This window comes from Labrus mixtus, chromosome 2, assembly GCF_963584025.1.
Source record: "Labrus mixtus chromosome 2, fLabMix1.1, whole genome shotgun sequence".
NCBI classification, from domain to species: Eukaryota; Metazoa; Chordata; class Actinopteri; order Labriformes; family Labridae; genus Labrus; species Labrus mixtus.
This window is the reverse complement of record NC_083613.1, coordinates 32284992-32298795: the sequence shown is the minus strand read 5'-3', so window position 1 is coordinate 32298795 and position 13804 is coordinate 32284992. Positions and strand designations below refer to the sequence as shown.

General features: G+C 43.0%; 1 protein-coding gene across 1 annotated transcript in view; it reads right to left on the bottom strand.

The window, feature by feature from the left end:
- The window catches only part of stx8 (syntaxin 8), a 47016-nt gene that overhangs the window by 5260 nt on the left and 27952 nt on the right, over positions 1–13804 (bottom strand). Inside the window, exon 7 of the mRNA XM_061062580.1 lies at positions 5682–5783. Coding sequence (XP_060918563.1) covers positions 5682–5783 — 102 coding nt within the window. The remainder of the gene's footprint in view (positions 1–5681; positions 5784–13804) is intronic.

Genomic DNA, 13804 nt, shown 5'->3' with positions numbered 1-13804 from the left:
ATATGTTAGTGTGGTGAAAAACTCTCACACCCCCTAATGTCAAATAACAGTCAGTCATGAAGCCATGTTAGACCCCCCGAGCTGACCCTCACCCTCCTGCCCGCCTCAGTAACCAAACAAGCCTCTCCTGACCCTTCAGATTCCCAAAGAGACTAATGACAATAATGTCGTTTGCTTGCCAGATAGATTAGGCCTGTGCTGTGACACTGATGCGGAGGGAGATAGTTGGTGTCTGCTGATAGACTGACCACCCAGGAGTTTTTTTTTTTTGAGGGGGGGGGGGGCAGAGTCTGGGTTCATCCCATTTTAGCAATTTTCAGACACATCAGTAAGACAAATCACAGAGAAAAGGAATAATTGGTGAGAGTCCGGGACAGACCGAGACAACCTCTGAACCTCCGTCTTTTTTCGGGCCGCAAAAGGCGAGGAGGGTGACCTTTGAAGAAAAAGGAGTTTTATGTTAACAAGGTTAGTGTTTCGCTGGTCAGTTTTCTCCCATCCAATGGTCCCTGAAGCTCACAAACATTCCCAAGTTCTCAAAGTGTCTTACAGAAGTCTCATTCCTAGATCTCAGCAAAGAAAAAGATTGAGTCCTTAAATTGGTCCGAGGATTGTAGTACCACAATTTCCCAGTTTGGGATCAATAAAGTAATTCTATTCTATTCTAGTACATCTCAAAGAAGTCTCAATATGATCCAAAGAATAGAAAACACCTGGACTTTAAATATGTGAGCACATAAAACATCACTACTGTACCATAATTAGACTCAGAGAGTTAATTCAGGGGATGTAGGAGATATGAGGCTTGCTCAAATTAAAGGATTTTTTTAGGTCTCTACTCGTCACTGAAGACAATGGATTGTTTGGACTTCAGGTATTGTTTTTTGTTTTTTTTATTTTCTTCAATCCCCTCCTTCACTCCAGGGGAAGTGAGATTGATTACACCTATAGTCCATGTTGCACTGATTCCAGAGCTCCTCTCTGATTGGCTCACGTGGACAGGTAAGTTAATGTGTTGGAGATCAGCAGACTGGTTGATTGCGTGTCACTTTTAAGAAGGCTGTGAGGAGAGACACTTTTTTCTGTTTGCCTAACTTCTCCTGTGTTTATGTGATAGAGAGAGTAGCTGTGGTTCAATACAGCGAATACAGCAAATCTGTACCGGAACGTTGCCAATGTATTTGTGCAATTCAAACAGTATGGAGAAGGTTGCTTGCAGCTTTTTGCAAAAGAATAAACAAAATAATTACCAAATATTTTTGGCCTTTATTTATTCTGTTGTGTTTTTGGGTCAATTAAAGTTATTGATATCTATGATTTAATAGTATTGTCTCGAAATTTACAATTCTGGTATTGTGGGGACGCTGGTAACCCGGTGGTCAGTGCCCCCATGTACAGAGGCTGTGGTCCTCCAAGTGGGCGGCCTGGGTTTGAATCTGTGACTCCTTTTCCCGCAAGTCATCCCCTCCTCTCTCTCCCCGATTTCATGCTCTATCCACTGTCCTATCTCTAAATAAAGGCATAAAAAGCCCCAAAATTAATCTTAAAACGCTATCACCTGGTAAGATCATTATTTAACAGAAAAAAATTAAAGCCTTTCCTCATTCTTCTTCCTATTGTTACCCATCGTTATTCCATTTATCCACTTTTTTTCACACTTAAAGCTTCAGGTTTCTAGATTCAGAGGATAATAAAAGCCTATTTGTGTGTTCTTTACCCTGTTTGTAGTGCACTCCACCACACGGCATCTTTTTATTTGGCCACTTAGTTGCGCTCGTCGTCACCATAGCATTCTCTTCCAGCGATGGTCTTTAACCCACCACTCCGCCAATAAATGAGCTCGTTGAGGTAATCTGAATCAGATTAAAATGTCTGGTATTCAGCTGTTGGGATGAAACCATGTGCACCATGGTGCCGTTTTGTGGCGTGAGCACATTAACTAGAGCTAAATTGCTCTCGCAGAAACCCTGGCAGACACGAGATGTGAAAGGGGGGGGTTTTAAATATTTATAGATTTTTCAAGGCGAGTTTCATTAAACTTTTTTAGGCGCTAAAAGGAATCTCAGATGTGGGAACATCATTAGCGGCGTGTATTACTTTGAGAAACTCTTCTGCCCTTTCTTAAAGCAGAAATGTGAGGGCCATAAGAGGAATAAAATCTGATTAAAGTCGACAGAGTTGAAATAGTTCAACATCGTATCGATCAGAACGAGTGCTTCCTTTACTATTCACATCACTTTCTCGCCTTAAAATGCTCGTTTTCCAACTCTCTCAAAAGCTGCCCCTCCCCCACCGTCTCCTCAGACCGCCCCTCCAGTCCAAACAGAAACAGACCTACTTGAGATGCGAACCACCTGCGGGATTCATGGGGTTTGCACAAGTGGCCCTCCTCACAAACTGAGGATTATCTCTGCTGAGCGGGCAGCTCGAGCACCCAATGCTGCCTGCCGGTGACGCCTAAGCTCAGAGGGAACTCACGCCACTCTCCAAGAGACCCTTTGGTGCCGAAAACTAATCTGCCACACTAATCCGACCAAAGTCAAAGGCTCCACTCCTAAATTCCCACCAACAACATCTAAAACAAGTGGTAATGACTCTGTGAATCAGGCTTAGCTTGTTAAATGAGCGCTGGAGGAGTGGGGGGGGGGGCGGGCGGGGGGGGGGAGACGTGGTGGGTATAGTTTGTATACTGCCACTGCTGATGACAGATCGAAGCTTCAGTTATAATAGAAATGTTAGAAATTCTTCAACACCTCAGTTTATGGAAGCTTTCATATCTTCTTTAAAGGAGCAGTATGTAACTCTGACCCCTAGTGTTTAAAATGGGTACTGCAGTCTAAATTCAAAACATTGTAGAGAGCTGTCTCCCCCCGCCCCTCCTCTCTACAGTCAATGCTCACACAGGTCACCATGTGGTGGACCCTGAAGCTTCAGTGTTTATCCAGCTCTGCATGGGTCTGTAAACCTTTCTGTGTTCTAACCTCTCTCCATTTTTCAAAAAGCATCTCCAACATTGATCCTAGTTTGAGCACGTTTCTGCTCGTGGAGCTTATTAGAAACATGCAGAGGCTTTTTAGGTCGGGTACAATCACTTCTATCTGAACCACTTCTCTTGCTCTACTTCCATCGCTGCAACACCTGTTGACCTGATAACTGGTCTCATATCTGGCAAAATGAGGGGCGTCCAAAACGGCTATGTGGGGGTCGTCTACCTTCTCTGGTCCAAACAAATCCAGAGCATTCAGGAGCAGAATCTAAAGTTAGGAGGAGGACATACTGACTGCTGCATTGTTGTCAGAGAAGCCAGCACTTCAACATGTTTCCTTAATGTCTGATCATACAGTAAGCTCATTTTATCATTTCATTCAGTAGATATCTTTAAGGTTATAAAGGTTTAGTGGATCAGGGTGGGTTTGGGCTGCATGTGAGATCTTTTCACGAGGTTGATGTTTCCTGACAGCGCCCCTGCTTGACTCTCTTTTGATGAGACGACTCATCTCATCGCTCAGCTTCAGCTTCCTTCTGCTCAAACTTTTTAGGATCTCTTGTGTTTGCTTTAATCAAAAACGTTTTAACCCATAAAACGAAAGTGCAAGTGTCACATGATTAATGTTGTTCATTCTAAAGCGAACATTGTTGTTTACATTTCTGGAAATGTTTCCCCGTGTGTTTGAAAAGAAAAAAAAAAACTGAGATGCCTCTTTTACAACGAGGGGAGCTCCCGATAGTTACGCTAAGTATGCTCCCCGCCTGTCAGAACCAGACGTTTGTAGCTTTACAAGGACTCGGCTGAGACATAACACCAAACGCCCGGCTTTGGATGAGAGGCGGCTTCAAAAAATAAATAAAGCCTTACAGCCGAGGAATTATAAACACGCTGCCATGGAGAGAGAGGGAAAGCTTTCAGAACAATTCGTGGCATGTCGTATTTTCAATTCTTTCTCTGCTTGACACAAAGACGAGTGTCAAACAAGCGAGGAGACGAACGGGGGGGATGACAGAGAGGAATGGAAAAAAGAGAGAGAGCACTGAGGTGAGAGAGAGAAGAAGAGCAAGGGGGGAATTTTCCATCCACAGTGAAACACAAACACACACACACTATAACAAGATCATACTGTGCAAATACAGTTGCAGACATTTTAGGCTGACACTTTGTGCTCTCCAGCAACGCGCACAGCAGATAGCGTTGATGCATGGTATGCAGGTGCACGCCGGAAAACACACGCTCCATGAATATTCTTCAGCCTGGAACTGACTGAGCGAAGGGAGGAGGAGCGAAGTCGGAATGGCAAAAGAACAAGTTAAACAAAAAAAAAAAAAGAAAAGAAAAGAAAGAAAAGAGTTCTGATTCCAACACAATATGAGCTCTGGGATCTTCAAACAAACTCGCGCTCGGGCACCATGGGGACACGGCCCACAGAATGAAGCATTCTTAGGGGGGGCTGACCTTCCCATTGCCTCCTCCGTCTCCGTCAGTGACCGCCTGTTAGCCGGGGTCTCCCAGCACAACAATGCAGCCTTTGCTATAGCGATGCTGTGTGGTGTTTTTCGCTGGGCAAACTCAGCCACATTCCAGAGATTGGCTTTAACCCGCTAACACACCTCTCATAGCGGGCCGAGGTCCTTTTGAAAAGATTTACCCACAGAGGACATTTTTGTTTTCTTTTATAAAAAAGACTTGAAAAGACTGAGGTGGAGTCAGACTGCTGGGATGTGATTTTTTTGTGATGACCGGATATGCAGCCTTTCTCTGGGTTTGTGAGTTTTTGACTTGGCAACGTTAATGGATTTGGTTGAGACTTAACGACACTCTTAACCTTATGCCCTTATGCACGACACTGGATAGCCAATCGATAAGGTCAATCGGTCAGATTTGAAAAATGAAGAACTGGGACCTTAAAAAACCAGGTTTCAATCCTCATTCCTAGCTGCTATAGGTATTTTTTGTTTTCTGTAGATGAAGGCCAAAACAATTACATCAAAAATGTTCAACTGCATGTCCCACACGTGCTGGAATATCTTCCTCTTTAAAAATAAAAAACTGTTAGACACATGCTGTGTGAACTGAAGAGTAAGAAATAAAGAGAAGCAGGAAACCTGATGCTTCTTTTTAATGTCTCAGGTCAGATATCCGGCCCACTTTAGTTCCTTATAATAGACCAAGGTGGGGGCGCAGATGGACAAGCGGTCATCAACTACATCTGTACAAGGGCCAGCTTTGGGGGGCCGGACTTTAAAATATGCTTGCACATAACCTAACAGCTGTCGAGTGTGATGTCACAGGTCTGGGCTCCTTTACATTTTATTTGATGTGCAGAGCGACATTTATATGAAATTGTTTTAGGTTTGCTTTTACAGCTTTACCTTAAATACCATTCGATGTTTTTTCCTCCACACATTTTCAGAATTTTTTTATATTCTGGGGGCCGGATGGGAAGCTTTGGGGGGCTGGATGTGGCCAACGGGCAGCCAGTTTATGATCCCTTGTCTAGGGGTTAGGTCCCGCCCCTGGTAAGGAGGCTACAGTCCTCCAAGCAGGCGGCTCCTTTCCTTCATGTCATTCCTCCGCTCTGTCCCCCGAATTACCTACTCTATCTGTCCCATCTAATTAAAATTATAAAAGTCCGAAAATAAAAATAAAAATAATAGACCAAGGTGATCCTCCAGGAAGGTAAACTCACCACAGGAGGCTGACTTTGTCTCCACCAGCTTCACCCTCCGTGTCTCATTTCGAATCCTGCCGTCCGTCTTGTCCACGAGATGTGAAAGGTCGTCTATGATTTCTGAAACACAAAGAGAGAGAGAGAAGTCAGCGGTGCTTAAAATTAACCTCTGCTCTGTTTTGTGTTGCTATCTGCCTTTTAATCAGCTCCTTATTGAGTCAGTTTTAATGCATAAGAGACCTCCCAGTCTGTTTTGGTAGTAAAAGATATGAAAAAAGTGACAGGTTCTGCAGGACTGTGGAGCAGTCAACGGTCTCAAAAGACAAAAGGCTGCCAGCGCTGGAGTGGTGGTTATTGAGGGAGTGGGTTGTGTGAAAGCACTCCTCGCGCTTTCAAATGGTTTCACTACTTCCTGAATCCATTCTGGATTTAATCAGGCCTTTATTGTTCATGGCTTTTTAAAGACGCAAGCCCAGACTTCAGGGACTGTGCATGGGCGTCCAATGAAAGAGAGTGTGTGTGTGATTGTGTGTGTGTGTGATTGTGTGTGTGTGTGTGTGTGTGTGTGTTTGGCTCGGTGGATAGGATCCTTGAGTAAGGGGTTCCTGACTTGAAGGTCGTCCAGATGGAAGCCTGTTTGATTTGTTAGAGCTAAGCACTGTGTTGACATGGCATCTTCAGAGGTTTGGCCCGACATCAAAAACAGATAACTGTTGGAAGATTCCCAAACTCTCGTATTGGTGAAGTTAGTATCTGGTGCAGATAATATTAATGTGGAGTCATGGTGTGAATCAGAACAGTCTAAAAAGCCAAATGCAAATTCTCTCTGCTATTTTAAGCATTTCATTACGTCTCCAGTCTTTTGATGCCACCGTCCAAACTTTATTGAAATGTGTGTGTGTCAACATTTAAGTGGGTATTCAATTGTCCAGACACAATGACATTTCTCGGTTCAACATATCACATGACTTCTGTGTGCAACTTCCAATTAAAAATGGGTTTTGCATGTTATGACATTCTGTTTTTAGACAACGTCCCAACTTTGTAGAAAATGAGGTTGTACATTAAGGTCAGCAAATGGACAGCTTAATTTACTTCTACAATTCCTTTAGCAGACACTTTTATCCAAAGCGACGTACATCAGAGAGTAAGTAAAACACAAGCAAGGATCTAGAAAAAAGGGAACAATGTCAGTAAGAGCAAACGATCAGCTTTGAGTCTGATTGGACACACAGGTGCTGACAGGAAGTGACCAGAGGCAAAGCACAACATTGAGGGCAGTTCTTGAGAGCTCTAATCAGTATAGAAACCATCTTATAAGTCGTCGTTATCAAACAAAAACCATCGTCATTACCATCATCATCATCAATAATATGGAGACCATCATCATTAAGTTAGTAGGTATTCATGAAAGAGCTGGGTCTCTCTTTTCTTAAAGGTGCAGAGGGACTCTGCAGATCCAATGGAGTTTGGAAGTTCATTCCACCACCGGGGGGCGACAGAGGAGAAGTCTTAGTCAGCGTCTTAGGACCCTGTTGTGAAGGTTGGATCACTTAAAACATCTTCCCATTAATCGAAACATCTCATTGCCTGTTTCATCGGTTGCCTTTTTGGCAAAGATGGTGAAGAAAGGCCCCCGAGTGGTGGAACACTAAAAAGATGACACTAAAACAAATCCAAGGTCGAGCTGAGGAAAGGGAAGTTGTTCCCAGACGCACATCATCCTCTGATAAATGTTTTAGTGGAGAGGTAAAGCCAGACTCATCCTCAGACCCCAGCACTGTGCCAAGTCCAACTCCGGACTCTCTTGAAGGAGAAAGACTTCTTTGATGCTTCTTTATGTTAAAATACAACTCAGACATCATGATCCGAGTCCGGGTTATTAAATTCCCACAGGTGAGCGCTCAGGGTCGTCTGTTAGCACAACTGTCTTTAGCATTAGCTGCCTTTGAGTTGGACTGATGAGAATGTTTCATCAACTAGGATCCATCACTGCTTGAAAAGACAGTCTGTGATTTGGCCGACATGAGATAATTAAGTTGGAGGATTAATTCAAGGAAGGAAAGTAAAACCTGTCAGTTTTGAGGGGCCGGGGTGTGAAGGGGCAAGGACGAGGCGATTCTCAGACGTGAGAGCGCCGTATGTACAGAGTCCCAGGAGACTCCCACATCATCATCTACGCATCAGGCAACAATTTGGAAGGAAGAAACTCTTCCCTTACTGGCAGGGGAAGAGATGTGAAGACACTGAAACCGTTTGAGAGCGTGTAACTCCGACTACTCATAAAGGATGTTTTTGGTTTGCTGCTGCCAAGTTTCTTGATTCAGCTCTGGCCTTCAATAAGACCCCGTTATAATGATCAATCCTCAAGTATGTCAAGGTGAAGGGACATGACTTTAACCTAAAGCTACAAGGATACTTTATATTTTTGGAAAGGTTGTAATAACCGGTACATTACCGTGCAGAAGGTGCAAGCTTTTCCCCCTTTCAGTTCAACCTGTGATCCAGTCAATGTTCCTAACAACATAATTCTCAATTTCCTTTTTGGAACTTTTGCTTCCACGTATGACAGCTACAGAGCAGGACTGGATCTGCCAGACCACAAAGGAGGCTCTGCTCAAGCAAGGATTGTTTGTTTAAAGTACTATTACACTGGATAAACCTCCAAAGCCACATTGTGGGAGTTCATGGCACAATAGCAGCCCACAAATGTTCATTTGCCAGCGGCTTTGGGATCCATGCGTTCATGCTAATTGGCACAATGAACGACGTGTCCTCAAACCTGAGTCCCTCCTCTTTTGGGGAGTCTACCTTCAACGCTAAAGGGATCAACTCGCAGTTTCATTCAGACCAGCTTAATAAGAGCTCTCAACATGGGGTCTTTCTGAGGTTGATTTGCTGTTTCTTTTGGTGCCTGTTTTGATGTAATGTTGATAAAATACCTGTATATACGATTGTGAGTCTGTTATGTTGTGTTTTATTTTGAAAACTGACCGGATGCTCTGTGCACTTTCTTGTTTGACTTCCTGTCCGAGTCCCCCTGCTCTATTCACCTTGACACGTGCTTGCAACTGGCTCCGTCGAATATAGACACAGCGAGTATTTTTGCTGTGGAGCAGAGCGGAGAGGCGCTGCTGGACATGGACTCAACGTGCAGTGGAAACACCGGCACTGACTAGAGAGGGCGGGATCAGCTCCAGAGGGTACGGCACAGACTGAACATGGTGCACCGATCCTGTTCATGTTTAACTGCCATTAAAACAAGCAAGACCCATGGCAATAAAAGAAGTGTAGATCTGTGATGCAGTATCCAGGACTACTAAGGCCAGTAGGAGACAAGGACAACAGGACAAGGTATCGAGCCAATGAATGGAAAAAAGGAGGCCTGGATAACACTTTATGAAGTATGTTAGTCATCATGTTTTAAATATTGTTCACTGCATAGAGGGAGAGGGATATAAAGAAGCAATGAAGGGGGAAAATTCACAAGGATACAACATTTTTCGATGCTATCACGAAAACTTCACAGATCTTCATTGGCTCTTGCATGGGGCCTTCACACCAAATTCAAAGAAAATCATCACATTGAAAAGCTTAATTCAAGTCAGACAGCAAATATGACACTCACACGCAGGAGCACGGGGAAACGTTTGGGAGACGGTCCCCCTATTTTAATGATTAAATTCCCACATCCCAGATCAAGATCCGCTCCAAACCTCAGATACGCTGACTCATCTTCACAGAGGCTACAGACGTTCTGATTCGTGTGTGTGAGTGTGTGTGCATGTGGTGGCGGCACTGCCATAAACACTGACACCCCAGCGTGGATCCAGGATGTGCTGTATTAACTGTGTGTGTTATTGTGGGACTTGTTCCCAGACGGGCATGGCGCACAGAGAAAATGCTTGTTTTCTCTCGCCGGTTTAAACACAATCTGACTCAGAGGGGCTAATTTTGTTGTTTTTATTCAGGAGATGATTTCTCCTGAGGATAGGAAAAAAGAGGGGAGTAAAGATAGATGTTTTTTGTTTTTTTTTTCTCAATCAAACCTCCTCTTGTACCCCTTCTTGTAATGCAGGGAAGGGGGGTCCGACCACAACGCTTACCAATTGGCCCTGGTGTAACAGACTGTGTGTGGAGAGTTTTGCTATTGATGCCAACTAAAACACACACATCTCTGGATGTAACTGGAACTTCACTTGGCACACACGAAGGCGCTCAGCGTCATGATACAACTCAGGGCAATTATGTTATTTACAAGAAGTTGCACAGTCTTGGAAGAGTTTCTTTCAATTTCGGCTCTTGGCTGCTTATTGTAAACAAACCCACCCTGAGGGTCTGCGGAGAGCGAGGATTAGGGGAAGTTTAACTCACAACCTCAAGAGTTTTGCAAGTTTTAAAGTGTGCAAAACCCAACGAATCATTTGAATGTCGGCCAAAAACAAAGTACTTAAGCGAGCATTTTCCATCTATGGAAGATGAGCCTACTTTTATACTTTTCATACCGCGTTTTAAAATAATACAATCTCTGTTATTTCAATGATCAGTAGTATCTAAAAATACTTTGAGAGAGAGAGAGAGAGAGAGAGAGAGAGAGAGAGAGAGAGAGAGAAAGCTCTGTCTAAATTCTACAAATAAGTATGCAATGATTTGGTACTGAAACATTGCCAATTCAATTGTGCAAATACGACAGTGTGCAGGATGTTATCTGCAACATTTGTTTATTAAAAACAAGAAATTAACCAAAACTGGGTGCCTAAGACTTTTATTTTTGTTGCTGGAGTATTGAAAAAGTTATCAGCATGACTATAAAAGTATGACCCTTTTTATTCATAATGGCCTTTTTGTTATTCTTGAAATATTCCCTTTGGTGATGGATATTTAATGACTTCATTTCTGCGTTGGTTAACAAAACTTACAATTCAGAAAGAGGGCTGTTTTTTTTTTGACTCAGGGTCTGATCAGTATTTGGCTGTTTTCACTTGTACACCCCTGGACGTTTGTAGAAAATGTCAGGACAGCCTGTTCCTAGAATCTTCCTGAGTTGCTTTTTCACACGTGTCCCTCACAACCTTAAATTCTCCTGAAGTATTGGATAGGGGGGGTGGAGGTCCGGGGACTATAAAGGGACACTGTAATTCCAGATTTTTACCTTTATATCACAACTACATGTAATTGGACATATACAGCATCAATGAACGAGTGTAGAAGAACGTACTTGTGAGCAGAAAAGAGTATGAAGCAGCTTCATTACGACGATTGCACCATTAGCATGATATCATCATGTCATCACCCGGACCTGCTAGCTTGAGTTTTCCTGAAATATTTTCTGCTTTATTCACACATCAGCTAAACCCACACTTAACGTGGAATTTTTACTCAGGGGCTGGCGAGAGAAGTGATTGGTAAGTCGGGATAAAACAAATGGTCCTTCAGAGTTTAAACCTAAATTTCACCCCAATACATTTTGGTAAACTTTCAGGAGTTTTGTGCATGTGTGAAAACACGACGATTTAAATAAATAATATATATATATTTATATATATGTAAATAAATACCAAGTACATTTCCCCAGTGGCGATTCTAGAGTCCACTGGGACCCAAGGCAAAAATCAATTGGGGGGCCCTCCAACCAGCGTTCAGCATGGCAATGAGAGTGAATGCTGTCAGATGGGGCCCCCTTAGGGAAGTTTTCCTACTGTCATTGCAAAATTTGCACATTATAGGTCGCTGCTTTGGGTTAAATTTTGTCAGCCCTCTTGAGCCCCCTACTGGTCTGGGGCCCCCAAGCAATTGCCTGCTTTGCCTGTTGACAAGCAGCGCCTCTGTATTTCCCTGCAAACAGTCGCTAACTTATTCAACAGGTGGGAATGAGCGACTGAGCGAGTGAAAAAGAGCAGACCAGTATATTCATGTGGTCATCACACTGATCCAGTGGGCGTATACACTGCCAGACAAATCCCAGATTATGTCTGCATTGAGGCGTCCATAATGCATCCCGAGTGTGTCAACACCTGTAAGGTTGTCTACCTGTGATCCAGTAATCCAGGAGGCATGTTGATAACAGGTGTAAAACAGGGTCTTACACTCCATACAGCATGTGTTCTTAGCATCTCGGCTCCTGTCTCATTCTGACCAAATGTGTTCACATGTGCTGGGTGGGATTTGTGAAAGTATCTCCATATACACAATTCACCCATTTCAACATCTGGCTTTCTGAAGTGCACGGCCACATGTGCATAAATTAGTCTCACTCTTGGACACCATTCCCCCTCCAAGCCCCCTTGAATCTGTGACTCCCTCCAAACAGACTGACAGGCTCCACTGGTCAACAACACGTTGGGGGTATCCATTATTCCATCATTAGAAATTCTCTCTTACAGGGGTTGTGACTTGCTGAGTGTTGATAGATGTCTTGCTTTATGCAGCTTACACCATCTCCATATCTGCCAATGGTGAAAATAAGTCCTGTTTATTCGTTCTGTGGGGCAACACGGTCTTTCAAGGAAAACTTTGTGATGGCAACATCATTGTGAACCTTGGAATAAATATTACTTAACTAGTCCAGATGGATAATTTGAAGTCTACAGACGGCTGTAAGAAGAAGGCTTTTCTACCTTGGACTTTTCATTTTAAGATGCAGTAACATTGGAGGCAACTCACTCCAACTACAAGTCTTCCAATGACAATGGTAATGGAAATAAAGAACAAGATGGACAAAGAAAGAGAGCCACTGGGACATGGAGACTGAATCTGTTCTTGTGGTGATGAGTTTGTTATTTCCAATACAAAAATGAACTACAAGTGAATCTGAACTTTAAGGACCTTTAAAGGTATAAATAAGCTGCAACCTTCTCGACTCTGATTGCCGTTACATCCGTGGCCTCCACTTTCTTTCCAGGCTTAATCCCAACCATTTGTGTGCCAATTTGAAACTAAAACCGGCTGTGAGTCCACGGACAGATTCACCTCCCTAACCTTGCTACGTTTGCCCCCGAGATCTATCATCGAACATGACAGACACTGAAAAGAATGACCAGCTGATGAATGCATTTTCCAAATGTTGAACCTCCATCTGAAAGAACGCACATCAAAGAAAAGCACATAAATTGAGAAACAGAAAAAAGGACTAGTTCAGGTTCAGCACGTACAGACAATTGGGTTTGTATCCGCTAGACTCCAAAGACAAAGTCCGAGTGAATTATGGATAGGCGGTCTGTTGGGAGTACTCCAATGGGTTCCCATAAACACATAATGCATACATAAAGGTACATATGTTTCTGCAAGACCAGACACATACAGATTATGATTCATTGAGAGATGATGTCATACTTTTATTATTTTAAAACTGGGATCTTCAATTTGGAGAAACAAGCAACGACAAGTTTGCTTTAATCCAACTAAATAAAAGATAGGAAAAGTCCACAGGGATGGGGAGAGGAGAGAAGCACATTGTTGGCAATGAGAAACCCAAGTACTTGACTCTGCAATTCTAATTGCAAACAGCTAACTTGAGCTTGTGGGAGACTCAGCTCATGGGCTTGCAGGAAGGCGGTATACAGGAACATTTGAAGGTAAGCCTTCCAATGACTTAATAAGAATGAATCATTTCGAGTTAGAATGAAATAATTGGACAGTTTTATCCATACATCAAAAGGGAGCATGTTGGTAATGTCATTCTGCACTCTATATCTCACGATTCCCTGCTCTGGCCACAGTCCATTCTCTATTTCTATTTCTATATTCCAAGTACAGAAGCCAGTCACATGTAATGCTCAGAGAGAGAAATCAAGCAGTCCTGAACGAGAGGAAATCGGGGCCTTTTCAGGAGCATTGCATGACAAAACCACTGGAGCTTTTTTAAACAACCTGGGTAGTTTGAGCTGGGATAGATACAACAATACAAACAAGTGATGCGTGCTGTCATCTTGTGATACAGGCGAAATAAAAAACACATGGTCTTCAGCAGAATGAGAAATATTAACAAGACTGCGGGGCAGTTGTTGAACTTAATGGATTTTAGCAATTATTAGCCATTTGAGGCAGCTGCAAACCATCAAAAAAATGTGCACAATGAATAAAGATTACATTTATATGGCCTTGCATGGATTAAAAATCTGCCTTTAAGATTGAATGGAACT